Genomic DNA, 17,670 nt, shown 5'->3' with positions numbered 1-17,670 from the left:
TGCTCTGAGTCATCTTTTTCCTATAGGGTGTTCACTTAACCGAACAAGCCTGATTAAGCATGAAACATTATAAAGGGTCACTGACCTCAAAAGTTAGCCCTACCTACCTCTTTCTACAGATGTGGCATGACCTGCTAATTGTTTCCAGCATTTTCTGTTTTTATCACAAGTATGCTCAGATGATCCATGAGCCAACCCATAGGAAACAGAAATATGAAAAACATAAAAACATGTAAAATCTGCAGCACAGAAGGAAGCCATTTGGCCTATCATATCCAAGCCGCTGATAAAAGATCTACCCAGCCTAGTCTCACTTTCCAGCTCTTGGTCAATAGCCCTGTAGGCTACGATACCTCATGGGCATGTCCAAGTGTTATTTTTAAATGTGATGAGGATTTCTGCCTCTACCACCCTTTCAGGCTGTGAGCTCCAGACTACACCATCCTCTGGATGAAAAAATTTCCCTTCAACTCCTGCCAATTACTTTAAATCTATGCCCCCAATTATTGACCTCTCTACTAATCGAAGTCCTTTTGTTTTATCCATACCTTGGATATAGGCATTGCTAGCAAGGCCAACATTTATTGCTCATTCCGAATTGGACTTGAGATGGTGATGGTGAGCTGTCCTCTTGAATCACTAGAGTCCATGTGGTGTAAGTAATTCCTGTTCAGTAGAAAGCTCCAGGTTTGTCCTAGCAATGTTGAAAGAGTGACATATATGTAGATGTTGGGATCATCTCGAACTTAGTGGTGATGGTGTTCCCAGCACCTGCTGCTCTTGTCTTTTTAGGTGGTGGAGGTAACAGGCACCACCTTAGAAACATGGGCAAGTTGCTGCAGTGCATCATGTAGGCAGAATAAGCAACCACTGTGTGCTGGCGGTGAAGCAAGTGGGTGTTTATGGTGGTGGATGGAATGCTGATCAAGCAAGCAAATTGTGTTGTCCTGGATGATGTTGAGCTTTTAAAGTGTTGTAGCTGCACCCATTCAGGTACATGGAGAGTATTCTATCATATTCCTGATTTTTGCCTTGTTTTTGGTAGATTGGATGTGGGGAGTCAAGAGGTGAGTTACTTACTGCAGAAATCCCAGCTTCTGACCTATTCTTGTGGCTGGTTCAGTTGAGACTCTGGTGAATGGTGACCCGTGGATGATGTTACTTGCATCTTTTTCGTCCAAGCCTGAATGTTGTCCAGGTCATTCTGCATGTGGGCATGGATTCTTCATTTTCTGAAGAATCACAGTGCAGAAGATGCCCTTCAGCCCATCGAGTCTGCACCGACACATGAGAAACACCTGACCTAGCTACCTGATCCCATTTACTAGCCCATAGCCTTGAATATTATGATATGCCAAGTGCTCATCCAGGCACTATTTAAAGGATGTGAGGCAACCCACCTCCACCACCCTCCCAGGAAGTGCATTCCAGACTGTCACCACCCTCTGGGTAAAAAAGTTTTTCCTCAATCCCCCCCCCACTAAACCTCCTGCCCCTCACCTTGAACTTATGCCTCCTTGTGACTGATCCTTCAACTAAGGGGAACAGCTGCTCCCTATCCACCCTGTCCATGCCCCTCATAATCTTGTACACCTCGATCAGGTCGCCCATCAGTCTTCTCTGCTCCACCAAAAACAACCCAAGTCTATCCAACCTCTCTTCATAACTTAAATGTTTCATCCCAGGCAACATCCTGATGAATCTCCTCTGGTGCAAGAATTCCAAATGCAACTGACTGCTGTGCAATCATCAACAATCAGTCCCACATCTGACATTATGATGGAGGGAATATCTTTGATGAAGTAGCTGCCCATGTAGCAATGTCCATGGCAGTCAAGTACATCTTACTTTTGGACGTCAGCTTTATTTTTTAGTTATATTGGGATCAAATCTGCAATGAAGCCTGGAACTGAGTGGTACTGGCAGAACCCAAACTGTGAATTGGTGAACAGATTGTTAGTGAGGAAGTGCTGTTTGATAGCATTGCTATGATTCCTTCCCTCACTTTGCAGTTGATGGGAGATTAGGTTGATAGGATGGTAATTGACCAAAGCAGAATTGGTCTTGCTTTTTGTGGCCTGGACATTCCTGGGCAATTTCCCAACTTGTTGGGTAGATTCCAGTGTTGTGGCTGTACTGGAAGAGCTTGGCTAGAGATGCAGCTTGTGCTGAAGCATGCGTCTTCAGCACTGCAGCCAGGATGTTGTTGGAATCAGTGTCCCTTGCAGTATCCAGTGTATTCAGTTATTTCTTGATATCACCTGGAGTGAAGTGAATCATCTGAAGACTGGAATTTGCAATACTGAGGACCTCAGGAGAAGGATCACCCACTTGGCATTTCTGTCTGAAAACAGTTGTGAGCACTCCAGCCTTGTCTTTTGCACTGAAACAATGAACTCTGACATCATTGAGAATGGGGATTTTCATGGATCCTGTCAGTTGTTTAATTGCCCACCACCATTCATGACTGGATATGGCAGGACTACAGACCTTTGAGCTGAAATGTTGACTTGTTAGATTCTTTAGTTTTATCTATAGCATGGTGATTTTGTTGTTCAACATGCATGCAGCCCTCCATTGTAACTTTATCAGCTTGGTACTTCATTTTCAGGTATGCCTAATGCTGCTCCTGCCATGTCATTCACTTCTACAGGGGTTGTCATTTTTTTTTGCATGATGGTGGAGGAGTGAATGATATAACAGGTTGTAGGTTGTTATGCAATACAATGCTGTTGCTAATGGCCGAGACTGCCTCACGGAAGCCCAGTTTAGAGTTATTAGACCTATTCTTGATCTATCCCAGTTTACACAATGTTAATGCCACATGATTCGTTGGAGGAAGTCCTCAGTCTCATGAAGTCCTCATGGACAGATACCTCAGTTACAGGTGGATTGGGAAGGATGAGGTCAAGTAGGTTTTTTCCCTAGTGTTTGTTCTTTTGCCACCTGCTGCAAGTCCATTCTGGCAGAGATGTCCATCAGGACTCTATCATCTCAGCCAGAAGTGTTACTACCATGCTACTGTTGGGGATGGATAATGAAGACCTCCAGCCAAGGTATATCCCGGCCCTTGCTACCCTTAGTGCTTCTTCCAGGTGATGTTTAGGCCAAACATGGGCAAAAGGGCCTCAATGCAGATTACCATCTACTGGGCTGGGTGTGCCTTTGTGGTGTTCAATTTGATGCCGAGATTGGAGCCGAGTGCTCCATCTGAGTTTGTTCCTCGTAGCAATTTGATATTACTGAGCGACTTGCTGGGTCCCTTCTGAGGGCAGTTAAGTGTCAGCCATATCGGTGTGGGACCAGAGTCATGTACACTCCAAAATGGATAAGAACGACAGATTTCCTTCGTTAAAAGATATTAGTGAACTAGTTGGGGTTTTGCAACAATTCAACAGCTTCATGGGATTTTTACTTTTTCTCCATGTATATTCACATCCAGGTATATGATGTGAATCAAATCTGCAGCTTTGGATTACTAGTCAAGTAACATATACAATATACTACCATACCATACTGTTTATAAAATATTTTAAAGGCATCTTTGAGTATATCACTGTTTCTACACAGTTGCATGACTACTTTAACACCTTGATTTATTACTGTGGTCTTGTAATTTTGACGTGAAAACATTACTGGGTATCAAACCAGTATACCCTGCAAATTTGTGCAACACAATATCATAATCAAGGCATAATGCTCATTTCTTGCACAAAAGTGACTTCCTTGGGCCAGTTCTACTAAAACTATGTTGCAACTATCCACCTCTCATTAGCTTCAACCCCTTAATGTTCCTGTGATGTTTCAATAATATCGGCCATTAAGGACTTGTGAAGTCAGAATCTGATTACTTGTTAGTCCAGGCCACTTTCCAACTGGACTGTCCTGAAAATGGCAGCTTCCTCTCCCATTTTCAAATCTTCCTGGTCCCTAGAACTATTAGTCTCAACTAGTTAGTTTATTTGGCCTCCTCTGACTAGCTGCCCCCACCTATAATCTCTTTGCTGTTCCTGGTACAGGTGAGCTAAGTTACTCTGATGCTGATTTTGAGTAACCTAGTGATGATGAGGCAAGTATGCTTCCAGTGAAGATAATAGGAGGGTGCTCTGGCTTTTTATTTCCTCCTCGTCTGCAAGCTCATTGAGAACAAGGTAAATAACAAGACCTGGATCCACTTCCAATTGCTCCTCTGGAAGCATCCCCCTCTGTTCCTCCATCTTTGCCTTCTCTTTCATCGTAATCAAACTAATCCTCCGCAATGATGACTTTCTTGAGTGAGAATGGTGAGTCTTACTTTCCCAGCTCTGGTAAGGTCATGGAACTCCCTGCATTGCTGTGCTATCTTTGGGATCCTAGGAGCTGGCGCCTGTGTTCTGCCATTTCTTTTCAAGCTTAATGGCCCACTTTTTCATCAAGAAGGACCCACAGGTCACCTCAACAAAGTTTCAGACTTTCTTTTCTGCTAACTTTGATCTTGATTTTTGTGGTCAGCTGGGTTGGGGAATACTGTTGAGGCATTGGAAAAATGCTGGGTGATATCAAGAATTAAGAACTGAATTAAAAGGAGAACTATCTTGTCATTTACCTTGTATATCCAAGCCTGTTTGGAGAAAGCTGTCCCCCAGTCTCTCTTATAAGGCTCCATGTGAATTCCTTGTGGGCAACTTTTAGTAGAGATTTTTCAGAATGGGCCCAAGGGAGTCATTTTTGTGCTGAAAATCACCATTCTCTTTTATAAGGCTCCATGTGAATTCCTTATGGGCAAGTTGGTAAAGCTGAATTCATGCTGCTCTTCTAACTCTGAGTTTTACATTCCAACATAGTCAAATATGGTCCTTAGAAATTTCAATGTGAATTGCCATCATCAAGATATAAAAACTGTCTTAGGTTTTGTTGTAAGCTGTAAGTTACATTGTCGTAGCAAAGTTTATCAGGGTGAATGGGCTGAATTTTAGAAAAATTGTGGGTTGGGTTTATGTCAAAAACTTGTAAAATCTGGATCCTGACCATAACCCACTTACTCCTGGATTTAATGGAGGTGGGAAAAAGTAATGAGCTTGACAACCTCAGATTGAACCTACTTTGCAGGTTTTATGGTGGGTTGCTGGGTTTTCCAGGCCTCAGTAAACCTGGCAGCAGGTAGAAGGTAAATGCCTTCACTGCTTGTGGGCTAGGAGGGGTAGGAATGCTTCCTTTTGGTCCTGCAGGCTCCGTCACCATCAGATCAACCCCCTGCCCCCATAGAAAGACCCTAGGGTAAGGGATTGGAAACTTTTTGCTATGTTTTGCTTTTAGATCAATTATTTTCATTAAAGCATTAAGGCCCAGATTTTCACTACTAAGGAGAGTAGCTCTAGTCAGGAAATTTCCCAACTTGGCAGAAACGCCTCAGTTTAAAGGGCCGCATTAGACCCAAGTTGTGCTCAGGGGAGGCAGGGATGGGATCAAGTTGGGTCTGCCAAACCCGGAAGCAGATCCTAGATAGCCACGAGGGCAGGTGGGTGCTGAGGCAGGCTGCTGAGAAGGTCAACCTCGGTTCTCTGTGACTTCAACTAGTTGTTTTAGATGCTGTTAGCCCTCAGCCCTCACCTACACCCCCACTCTTACCCATTTGCCATGCCAACTCACCCAGTATCCCCCATGAGTAAGACCTCAAGAGCCATGTGGAGATGAAAAACATAGGGCAGAATTTTGCCCTCATCAGGCAGGCTTGGAGGGGCAAGCAGGGGCATTCGGGAAGCTGACCACCATCCGTGATCGGGCCAATTAAGGCCTGCCCTGCGTGAAACATGTACTGCAGCACTCAGCGTTGCCTGTGTGGGGGGCAGGCGTGCAAGGTCAGGCATGTGCATGGGGAAAGCTCTCCTGAGGCACAGAGCTCCCTCAGGGAGATGAAGAGTTTTGAAAATGAAAAATAAAGAACTGTAAAATGTTAAAAAAACATACCCCCTCATGTGACAGAGTTATTAATGAAATGTTAAAATTTTAATTTTATTTGTAGTTGCTGTTGGAAACCACATCCCGCCCGTAGATGAGGTTTTCTAAAAAGTGCAAAGGCCGCTTGGCCTTTTCACCTGCCCACCAACTATAAGGTTGGACGGGCAGCGAAAGATTACATTTAATTAGGACTTTAATGGCCTTAATAGGCCTGTTAATTATCAACGGCCACACTGCCAACTCCAACCGAAATATTGCGTGAGTGTGCGATGATGTCAGGACGCTTGCCCGATGTCATTGTGTGTCATTTTACACTTGTTGGGGTCTGGCGAATGCCGATGAGGTAAAAATTCTGGCCATAAAGTTCTGATAATCTAATAAAGCTCTTATACATACTTCATGGTGAAAAATCTCCCATTCAAGAAACCCATTCAAAACTTTTAAATCTCCTCGAGCAGTTAATCTCTTACAAAAACAAACATCTATTCAGTCCCCAACTCAAAGACTGCTAATCCTTTAGTTGCCTCTTTAAACTGTCAAACCATGAACTCAACACCTGCAGAGATAATTTTAGGGGTTGAGACTCAGCCAAGTATTCATAATGGCATCATAATAGACCTTGGGGGAAATGCCAGCAAATAATTCTTTAAATTGCACAATCAGATGGTCATGTTTTTGCTAACCTACACCAGATGGCCTGCCAATTAAAGCAACGCATCAGAGGGTTTTTAAAAATCTTACTGACAGCTTAAAGCTTTTTCTTTCATGTTTAAAGAACAGAGATTTAAAAACTTAAGATTGTGACACTTATCTAGACCTTATCTGCTGTTCAAGAACACTTGATTCCATTAATTTATGATTCCACACTGTAGGTTAAGACCCTTGGAACAGCTAATATTGGGTCTGTTTGGACTTGACACTAAGTGAAAATGGCCCTGTTGAGGTCAGGCTTCCTTCCTGTGCGAATCACACCCTGTCCCCCCCACCCTTTGAAGGCAAACATTTGACCTGTCAGAAATGGGAGTGGGACTTCTGCATCTGAATCCTGTCCATCATTTTAAAAGGTTCACGGAGTCAGGAAGACTCCATGAAAATCCAGTTCTAAGTGATCATATGTTTATATAGGACCTGAGATTATTTGTGATATTTATTATTTATCCAAGTTTTAGGTTTTTGAATGCAGTGAGCACTGGTATACTGATGTATAAAAGTTTTTCAATCTTCTGATGTTGCTATGAGAGTGCTATCACTGAGGCAGTGATGTTCCAACTTTTAGAAAACTCTACTGGTCAGTACAACTGAGTCACATTATACTTGTCTATCACCTTTGACCTTAGAAATTTGGCTTGTCACTGTGCAGGTAAGTATGAATAGTGGCATTGACATCATTGATATCAGGTCTGGATCTGACACATTGCAAATCATCTTTGTTCGGTGTCTCTTTTTAGCAGAATTAACTGCCAATGAATTATTTTCAGTATTTAAGTCTGGCTGTGAAGAGGCTGTGATTTTTAAAGCACTGTAGGGAATGTTTTAAACTATGGTAATATTACAGTTAAAGCTTTGATGATGTTTACTTAAGTGTTAATGCATTCAGACCAGTTTTAATGTTGATTTTTCTTTTTACATACTTTTACTATTCCCCTCTTTACAATTCAAATGCAGGCCTGTGTTAGCTATCTTTGAAGTGAATATTCAGGAAGTGGATATTTTTGCACGTGAGGAAGTGTTCCAAGAAATTACATCCTCTCAGGGGCCATCAGATGCCACTGTGGTGATATGTCTCAAAGGACCAACCAATGAGGAAAGGGAGACATTTCCAGATGACCTAAGCAATGAAATAATTAATTGTTTTCAGAGTTATGGCACTATTTTATTGGTGAGGTAAGAGGTTGCTACCAGTCATAAACAACTGTGAAAATGTTGGTTCAATTTTATCTTAGTCTTTTATCAAAACCTAGAGAAGAGCTTGGGCAAAGATGATCATTATTGATTGTTGTGCCATTACAAACAGGAAACTTTCTATCTATTGCATACCTCATTCAATTGTGAATAGCATGTTTAATAAAGACAAAAAGTGCTGGAAATATTTAGCAGGTCTGGCAGCATTGATGGAGAGAGAAGTAGAGGCCGGAATTTTATTGACACTGCTGGGGTCCTCGATAATGAGCTGGGGGAAACCCCACTTCAGCCATTTATGGGAGGCCTCCTCCGTGCTCAAAAAAGAGCCCCTGCCCCTTGCTCTGATCCTACAGGGAGGCCTTCAAGGTTCACCAGGCAGTCTCCACATGCAGCAGAGGGCTGTCTTCAAACTTCCCCACTGCTGGTAAAATGCCATGGCAGTGGGAAGGTGACTGCACCTTCCCTCACTACTTTATGGGGCCATCCATCTCCCAGACTGTTCCAGAGGACTGGTAAAATCCAGCCCAGAGTTAACCTTCCAGTCAATGACCTTTCTTCAGAATGAATGGAATAGAGAATCATCGACCTGAAATGTTGGGCTGAGTTTTCATGGAGTCATGGAGACTCTATGGAGATGTAAAATTGGTGGCCAGGACCCAGTTCCAGGATTCCTGACACATTCCCAGCACCCCCAGTTTTCACCATTGCGGGTTCAGGGTGTGTGTGGGTTGCGAGTCCCAGCCTGCACACTCGACCTGGCTGGCTCCATTACAGGAATAGGCTGGCTTCATTACAGGAATAGGCATGTCCTAGTGCTCTGCAATTTTTGTGGAGTTGGGCCATCTTTAAAGGACTAATGGCTTAGAGCACCTTAAGAGCTGTTGTGAACCATAGTCTTGATGAGGGAGCCTTTTTGAAAGATAAGTTCAAAAGGTCTTACCCATACCCTCCATGCCAAGCTATAGCAGTTCCATGCCCATGCACCCACTAAAACTCTCAGCCAAGAATGTATAATGAGGCTTGGCTGAGAGCTCAGATATCCATTAGATTATTGAAACAGCTATGCCTCACAGAAAATGGTGCTTGGCAGCTCTTTCTCTCTGACCTATTCTGTCAATTGCACAATGTTTGTTTACACAAGCTAAAGAGGTTTTAAGTGTTTGTTGTTTCAGTTATTGATACTCTAAGGGGTCTGGATGATTGACACTTTTTATAGAGCTGTAATGAAAGAAGTTATTTTTTAAGGAAGTAGAAAGTTATGAATGAATGATTTTTTTTAAAGCTTTTTCACACATCCCATTGTTACTACAGGGCTCATTGGTTCTGTACAAAGTGTGTGGTGGATGAATGGCATGGAAGCACCATAGGTTGGCATGGAGGATATGAGGGTCCATTAGAGGTGGGTAGATGGGGATAGCTTGGCTCGAAGGGTATGTGGAGTCATGGGGGAGTAGGTGGTGAGCATGAGTTGGCATGGTTAGGGCATGGGGAGTGCCAGAGGTGAGGGCTAAAGGGTTGTTCTTTGTTTTTCTATTATTAACACAACTGGGATGAAGGTGGGCCGTTTAAACAGCCTGCCTCTGCACTCGGCAGCGCCTTTGACTCCCTCTGAACTCTTTATGGGGGCAGCGGGCCCGATTCCTGTCACACACGCAACAAAAATCCAGTCTTTGCTGGCACTTTCTCTCAAGGCAGGTGAGTCGAGCAGTGGAATTTCCCAACTCTTCCTGCTTGTCCGTAGGATGAAAATTCAGCCTGTTAACTTTCTTTCTGTCCCCATAGCTGCTTCCATTCTTGCTGAATATTTCCTGAATGTTCCATCTTTTTAAAATTTCAAGCATCTATAGTATTTCTCTCTTGTAGCATGTTTCATAATGTGTAACCTATTTCACTTTGACGGTTCTATATTTACCTTCATGTTGATAGATCCATAATGATAGATCAAGTAAATGGGAAAAACTGTGGAAAATTGATCTTAATGTAGTTAGATCTGAAAAGGATAGAACAGAGTACTTTATAAATGGTGAAAAACAGTTGAGGTACAAAGAGACTTAGGGGTCCAGATACATAGAACATTAAACAGTCACAAACAGGGACAGAAAGTAATCAAAAGGCTGAATAGAATGCTAGCCTTTACGTCTAGAGGGCTAGAGTACAAGGGGATAAAAGTCATGCATCAGTTAAACAAAGCCCTGGTTAAACCACACGTGGAGTTCTGTGAGCAGTTATTGGCACCGCATCTTCAGAAAAATATATGGGCCTTGGAAGGAATGCAGTGTAGATTTACTAGAAAGATCCCTGGTCTCTAAGGGTTGAATTAGGAGGAGAGATTCCACAAACTAACTAGGGTTGTACTTTCTTTAATTAAGGTTAAAGAGTGATTTGATCAAAGTGTTCAAGAGATAAAGGGAAACAGGGTTAATGAAGAGAAACTATTTCCATTGGTTGGAGAATATAAGGATAAGGGGCAGGCCATTTAAGACTGAGATGAGGAGGAATTTCTTCACTCAGAGGGTGGTGAATTTTTGGAATTCTCTACCCCAAAGGCCTGTGGAAGCTTAATCATTGAGTATGTTCAAAACAGAAACCTTGATTTCTTGACAGATTTCTGGAGACCAATGACATCAAGGAATATGAGGATAGTGCGCAAAAGTGGCGTTGAGGTAGATGATCAACCATGATCACATTGAATGGCGGAGCAGACTCAACAGGCCAAATGGCCTACCCCTGCTCCTATGTTCCTGCAAGATTAGGGGACATGATCTAAAAACTAGAGCCTGACCTTTCAGGAATGAAATTTATAAACACTTCTACACAAAAAGGGTGGTAGAAGTTTGGAACTCTCTTCTGCAAATGGCAACTGATGCTAGATCAATTGTTAATTTTAAATCTGAGATTTTTAGATTTTTGTTAACCAAGGGTATTAAAAGATATGGGGCGAAGGCAAGTATATAGAGTTAGGTCACAATTCAGCCATGATCTCACTGAATGGCTGAAGAGACTGGAGGAGCTAAATGCCTACTTCTGTTCCTATGTTCCTATGCGTTGCTAATGAATTCCTGTTGTCAAGTATTGGAATTTTGAGCCTTTTTAAAAATTCATTCAGGAGATATGGGGGTTGCTGGTGAGGCCAGCATTTATTGCCCATCCTTAATTGCCCTTGAGAAGGTCGTGGTGAGCCACCTTCTTGAACTACTGCAGTCCATGTGGTGTAGGTACACCCACAGTGCTGTTAGAAAGGGAGTTCCAGGATTTTGACCCAGCGACAGTCAAGAAACAGCGATATATTTTCAAGTCATGATGGTTGTGGCTTGGAGGGGCCTTGTGCTTCTTTCTAGGTGGAAGAGGTTGTGGGTTTGGAAGGTGCTGTCGAAGGAGGCCTGGTAAATTGCAGCAGTGCATCTTGTAGATGGTACACACTGCTGCTACTGTGTGTCGGCGGTGGATGGGGTGCCAATCAAGCAGGCCAATTTATCATGGATGGGTTCAAGCTGCTTAAGTGTTTTGGAGCTGCACTCATCCAAGCAAGTGGACAGTATTCCATCACATGCCTGACTTGTGCCTTATAAATGGTGGACAGCCTTTGAGGAGCTGAGTTACTCGCTGCAGAATTCCCAGCCTCTGACCTGCTCTTGTAGCCACAGTATTTATATGCCTGGCCCAGTTTAGTTTCTGGTCAATGGTAATCCCCGGCATGGTGATAGTGGGGGAATTCAGCGATGGTAATGCCATTGAATGTCCAGGAGAGATGGTTAGATGCTCTCTTGTTGGAAATCATCAATGCCTGGCACTTGAATGGCACAAATGTTACTTGCCACTTATCAGCCCAAGCCTGAATGTTGTCAGGGTCTTGCTGCATATGGAAACAGGCTGCTTCAGTATCTGCTTTCATTGTGTTAATAGCAACAGAGTCCAATGACATTGTTAACCTAAACCTTGTACACACAACTTCTAGAAAACTGAAAAGAATTTGCTGCAGTAGATTAATGTTATTGATGTGTATTGATGTGTTGTGACTGACTACCCTGTTCACAAGAACGCAAGAAATAGGACCAGGAGTAGAGCCCATTGAGCCTGCTCCACCATTCAGTACAATCATGGTTGATCTTATGCTTCAACTCCTGCCAACTTCCCACATCCCTTGATTCCCTGAGAGACCAAAAATTTGTCTATCTTAGCCTTAAACGTATTCAATGATGGAGCATCCACAACCCTCTCGGGTAGAGAATTCCAAAGATTCAAAACTCTTTTGAGTGAAATAATTTTTCCTCCTCTCTGTCCTAAATGATAGGCCCCTTGTGCTGAGACTTGCCTTTCAGGGTTTAGATTCCCTGACCAGCAGAAACAATCTCTCAGCGTCTACCTTATCGAATTGATCCTGATGTGAGCTGCATTTCTCACATAGGTTTTGCTAAAGACTGCTTGACATGGCGGTACAATAATTGTATTGCTATATTCCTGTTAGGTTTGATCATGGACAGATGCTGGTAACTTTTCAGGATAGCCGGATGGCTCTGAAAGTTTTGGATCTAGATGGAAGAAAGGTAAGTCTGGTTTTGATGCAGAATGGTCTCCATTTTATGCCTCAGCACGTTGAATTAAAATGTGTCAATCATTTTAATTGTGCAGAAACTGAATTTATGAACGTGCTTTGTATGCGTGTGTATGAGGTACAACTTGTCACAATATGCCAACATTTTATCTTCTAGTCAGACACTTTTTAGCGTAATATGCAACTAATTAGTGATTCATCTGATCATAACATACACAAGATAATCATTTCTGTACTGAGAATATATAGAATAAGCCACTGGAGCAATTTTAACTCCTTCCGCCCAGTGGAAATGGGACAGTAAAATCAATGAAATAAGATTTAGGACTCACTTTCTTTTTACTGCCTGGCTGCTGCTTTGCCCTACCTTAACATCAGAGTTTTGTTAAATGAGTCAGGTGTTGACCTAAGCACGCAGTAATCTCAACGTATTCAAATTGCATTTGATTAGAACCCCAAACCACTTCTAGCATGTAAAAATAGGTGTCTGTTCTGCACTGAATCTGTTCAGTAAAACCTAGTGGAGTGGTTTTCAAAATAATGAGACCAAGTGGCAACAAATCCCTTAGACCTGACGACCTGAATATTGGGATTTTAAAAGAGGTGACAGCAGAGGTAGTGAATGCATTGGTTTTAATTTTCCAGAATTCCTTCAGTACTATTGGAAGGATTGCAAGGTAGCAAACATTTTCCCACTATTTAGGAAAGGAGGAGGAGAGAAAATGGGGAACTATAGGCCAGTTAGCTGAAAATCAGTCTGAGGCAGAATGCTAGAATCTGTTACTAGAAGTGTGGTAACAGGGAATTTAGAAAATCATAATATAATTAAACAGAGGCAACTTGATTTTGTGAAAGGGAAATCATGTTTGACAAATCTATTCGAATTTTTTGATGATGTGACTGTTAGGATGCATAAGGGAAAACAAGTAGATGTAGTACATGTATTTGGATTTTCAAAAAGCATTTGATAAAGCACCACAGAAGAAGTTATTGCACAAAATTGGGATTGGGGTTAATATATTAACATGGATTGAGGATTACTTAATGGACATGAAGCAAAGAGCAGGAATAAATGGGACATTTTCAGTTGGATAGGCTGTAACTGCTGAGGTTTCACAAGGATCAGTACTTGGGCCTGAGCTGTTTACAATCTATATTAATTTCTTAGATGAAGGGGGCTGACTGTAACGTAGCCAAGTTTGATGAGGAAACAAAGTTAGGTGGGAAACCAAACTGTGGGGAAGATACAAAGAGGATGCAGAGGAATGTAGACAAGTTTGGTGTGTGGGCAACAACATGACAGATGAAGTACAATATGGTGAAGTTATCTAATTTGGTAGGCAAAATTAAAAAAAAAATTGATTAGTGAAAGATTAGGAAATTTATGCATTCAGAGGGACCTGGGTATCCTTGAATATTAATGATGGGAAGTTAACATGTAGGTACAGCAAACAATTGGGAAAGCAAATGGTATGTTAGCTTTTGTTACAAAGTGTTTGGAGTATAAGAGTAAAGAAGTCTCTCTACACTTATACAGGACATTGGTGAGGCTACAACTGGAGTAATGCATGTAGTTTTGATCTCCTTACCTAAGTAAGGTCTTTGTTGCAATCCTTCTAGGGAAACTAAAGTTCATTAGATTAGTTCCTGGGATGAGGGAATTGTCTAAGAGGAGAGATTGAGCAGACTCGGCCTATATTCCCTGGAATTTAGAAGAATGAGATCTAATTGAATAAAATTTATAAAAAGTTGACAGGGCAGATGCTGAAAGATTAGATGATCATCGAGCACACAACTGAGCATTCCAAGCACTTCTTTTGATGTCTGGATGGGTCTTGGTCTCATTGCAGTAGAAGCCCACGGAGTCTTCTGCATTGTGATGTGCTCTGCATCTTGCACAATCTCACTATGATAAGAGGAATGCAGACAAATAAAGAACAATAATGGTGACCATAAGACAATTGAATTCACAGAATCATAGTGCAGAAGAGGCCCTTCGGCCCATCGACTCTGCACCGACACGTGAGAAACACCTGACCTACCTACCTAATCCCATTTACCAACACCTGGCCCATAGCCTTGAATGTTATGACGTGCCAAGTGCTCATCCAGGTACTTATTAAAAGATGTGAGGCAACCCGCCTCCACCACCCTCCCAGGAAGTGCATTCCAGACCGTCACCGCCCTCTAGGTAAAAATGATTTTCCTCACATCCCCCTTAAACCTCCTGCCCCTCACCTTGAACTTATGCCCCCTCGTGACTGCCCCCTCGTGACTGCCCCTTCAACTAAGGGGAACAGCTGTTCCCAATCCACCCTGTCCATGCCCCTCATAATCTTATACACCTCGATCAGGTCGTCCCTCAGTTTTCTCTGCTCCAACAAAAACAACCCAAGTCTATCCAATCTCTCTTCATGACTTAAATGTTTCATCCCAGGCAACATCCTGGAGAATCTTCTCTGCACCCCCTCCAGTGCAATCACATCCTTCCTATAATGTGGTGACCAGAACTACACACAGTACTCCAGCTGTGGCCTCATTAAGGTTCTATACAACTCCAACTTGACCTTCCTACTTTTGTAATCTATGCCTCGATTGATAAAAGCAAGTGCCCCATATGCCTTTTTCACCACCCCACTAACATGCCCTCTGCTTTCAGAGATCTATGGACACTCCCGCCAAGGTCCCTTTGTTCCTCAGAACTTCCTAGTGTCATGCCGTTCGCTGAATACTTCCTTGTCAAATTACTCCTTCCAAAGTGTATCACCTCACACTTTTCAGGGTTAAATTCCATCTGCCACTTATCTGCCCATTTGACCATCCCGTCTATATCTTCCTGTAGCCCAAGACACTCAACCTCACTGTTAACCACCCGGCCAATCTTTGTGTCATCCACAAATTTACTTATCCTATCCCCCACATGGTCATCTATGTCATTTATATAAATGACAAATAATAGGTGACCGAGCACAGATCCCTGTGGTACGCCACTGGACACTGGCTTCCAGTCACTAAAGCATCCTTCTGTCATCACCCTCTGTCTCCTACAACTAAGCCAATTTTGAATCCAAATTATCAAATTACCCTGTATCCCATGTGCATTCGCCTTCTTTATAAGTCTCCCATGTGGGACCTTGTCAAAGGCTTTGCTAAAATCCATATAAACTACATCAACTGCACTACCCTCATCTACACACATGGTCACCCCCTCAAAAAATTCAATCAAATTTGTTAGGCATGACCTCCTTCTGACAGAGCCATGCTGACTACCCCGATCAAACCTTGCCTCTACTTCAGATTGCACCTTAAGTTTGAAAACAACATATTCCAATTACAAACAAGAATTCAAAATGTTCAACAAAATTATATTCCATTGATAAACAGAAAATCAGCATGAAAGATTCATCCGTAGCTTACTAAGGAGGTTATGAATAGTATTAGATTAAAAAAAAGCTTATAATTTTGCCAAGAATGTAAATGTGAAGATTGGGAGTGTTTTTGAAACTAGCAAAGGGCCACTAAAAAGTTGATGAAAAGGAAAAGAAAATAGAATGTGAGTAAACTAGCCAGAAATATGAAAACAGATTCGTATATATAAAGGGAGTAACTAAAGCAACCTTTGGTTTCTTAGAAGCAGAGATATTAGAAATTATCAGGGGGTGTGAGGAGATACAGAGACATTGAACAAATATTTTGTGTCCATCTTCACAATAGAAAACACAAGTTTCATAACAGAAATAGAGGGTAACCTAGTGGCTAAAAAGAGTGAGGAAATTAAGAAAATTAATATCAGCAGAAAAAAATGTACCAGAGTGCAGCAAGATAGCCTTAACTATTTACAATTTTTATTAATAACTTAGGCGAAGAAACAAAGGCTGGGATTTTGCAGTCCCGCCGCAGCATGCCTCCCCTGGCGGATGTGGTGAGCCATCTAAATCTCCGTTGAGTTCAGCGGGACTGTAATATCCTTCCGGCTGGGAGGGACCATAAAATCCTGGCCAAAGAGTTTGCTGATGATACAAAGTTAGGTGTAAATGCAAGCAACAGAGAGGTTGCAAAGAGATGTCGACAGATTAAGTGAGTAGGCAGCAAGGTGGCAGATGGAATATAATGTGGAGAAGTGTGAGGTTATTCACTTTGTTTGTAAGAATAGAAAAGCAGAAATTTTTTAAATCATGCAAAAGTTTTAAATGTTGATGTTCACAGCGACTTGGGTGTATTCGCACAAGGAGCACGAAGTTGGCATGCAAGTACAGCATTAGGAAAGCAAATGGCATATTGGCCTTTATTTAATTGGGATTGGAGTACAAGTATAAAGAAGTGTTGCTACAATTGAATGGCGCTTTGGTGAGACCGCACTTGGAGCACTGTGCAACTTGGACTCCATATTAAAGGAAGAATATACTTGCATTGGAGGCAGTACAATGAACTTTACTACATTGGTCCCTGGGATGACTGGGTTGTCCTACAATTACAGGCTGCATAAATTGGCTCCATAGTCTCTGGAATTTCGAAGAATGAGAGGCAATCTCATTGAAACATTCAAGATTATGAAGGGGCTTGACAGGGTCAATACTGAGTGGTTGTTTCCCCTGGCTGGGGAACCTAGAACAAGGGGGCACAGTCTCAGGGTAAGGGGCTATTCATTTAAGACATAAGATGAGGAGAAATTCCCTCATTCAAAGAGTTGACGGGCAATATGCTCTTCTCCTACTCCTATTTCTTATGGTTTATGTTCCCTTATCCGATGAAGTGGGGAGAACTCAGACAAAGGCAAGGAGTAAAAGAAGAGCACAATGACATCAGCATGGAGCCAGGTGTGGTCAGGATCAATTAATCCCCAAGCATTTTTTTTGCTTTACTCGTTACCCTCAAATCTTCCCCAAACATTCTCCATATTAACAGTCCTTAGTGCCTGCTCTACCTGTTCTTAAATAGGAAAAAAACCCTAACCTCAGTGCCATATGCATGGCATCCTGACATTGCAGGCTCATCCTCTACTTTAAAAGTAAACTGCTTACAAATCTGACAAGCCAAAAAGGTAATTTTAATGGAAAGCACAAAAATAGTTTAAGTTTCACCCTTATAGTGCTTTTCTTGCAACTATCCAGCACTGATATGAGGTGCACCCCCAGTGGCTTCAGCTTGGTTGGTTGATAAAGTGTGGACCCTTTATATACAAACATACAAACATAAAAATTAGGAGCGGGAATAGGCCATTCGGTCCCTTGAGCTTGCTCCACCATTAAATAAGATCATGGCTGATCTGATTGTGGCCT

The 17,670-nt window shown here is 42.2% G+C and overlaps 1 protein-coding gene across 1 annotated transcript in view; it reads left to right on the top strand.

Moving 5' to 3' along the window:
• Nucleotides 1-17,670, top strand: part of LOC121269593 (synaptojanin-2-like) — a 505,511-nt gene that overhangs the window by 211,877 nt on the left and 275,964 nt on the right. The window contains exons 19-20 of the mRNA XM_041174296.1: nucleotides 7,603-7,821; nucleotides 12,305-12,383. Coding sequence (XP_041030230.1) covers nucleotides 7,603-7,821; nucleotides 12,305-12,383 — 298 coding nt within the window. The remainder of the gene's footprint in view (nucleotides 1-7,602; nucleotides 7,822-12,304; nucleotides 12,384-17,670) is intronic.

This window comes from Carcharodon carcharias, chromosome 2, assembly GCF_017639515.1.
Source record: "Carcharodon carcharias isolate sCarCar2 chromosome 2, sCarCar2.pri, whole genome shotgun sequence".
In the NCBI taxonomy this organism is placed as follows: Eukaryota; Metazoa; Chordata; class Chondrichthyes; order Lamniformes; family Lamnidae; genus Carcharodon; species Carcharodon carcharias.
This window is presented reverse-complemented; position numbering and strand designations above follow the sequence as displayed.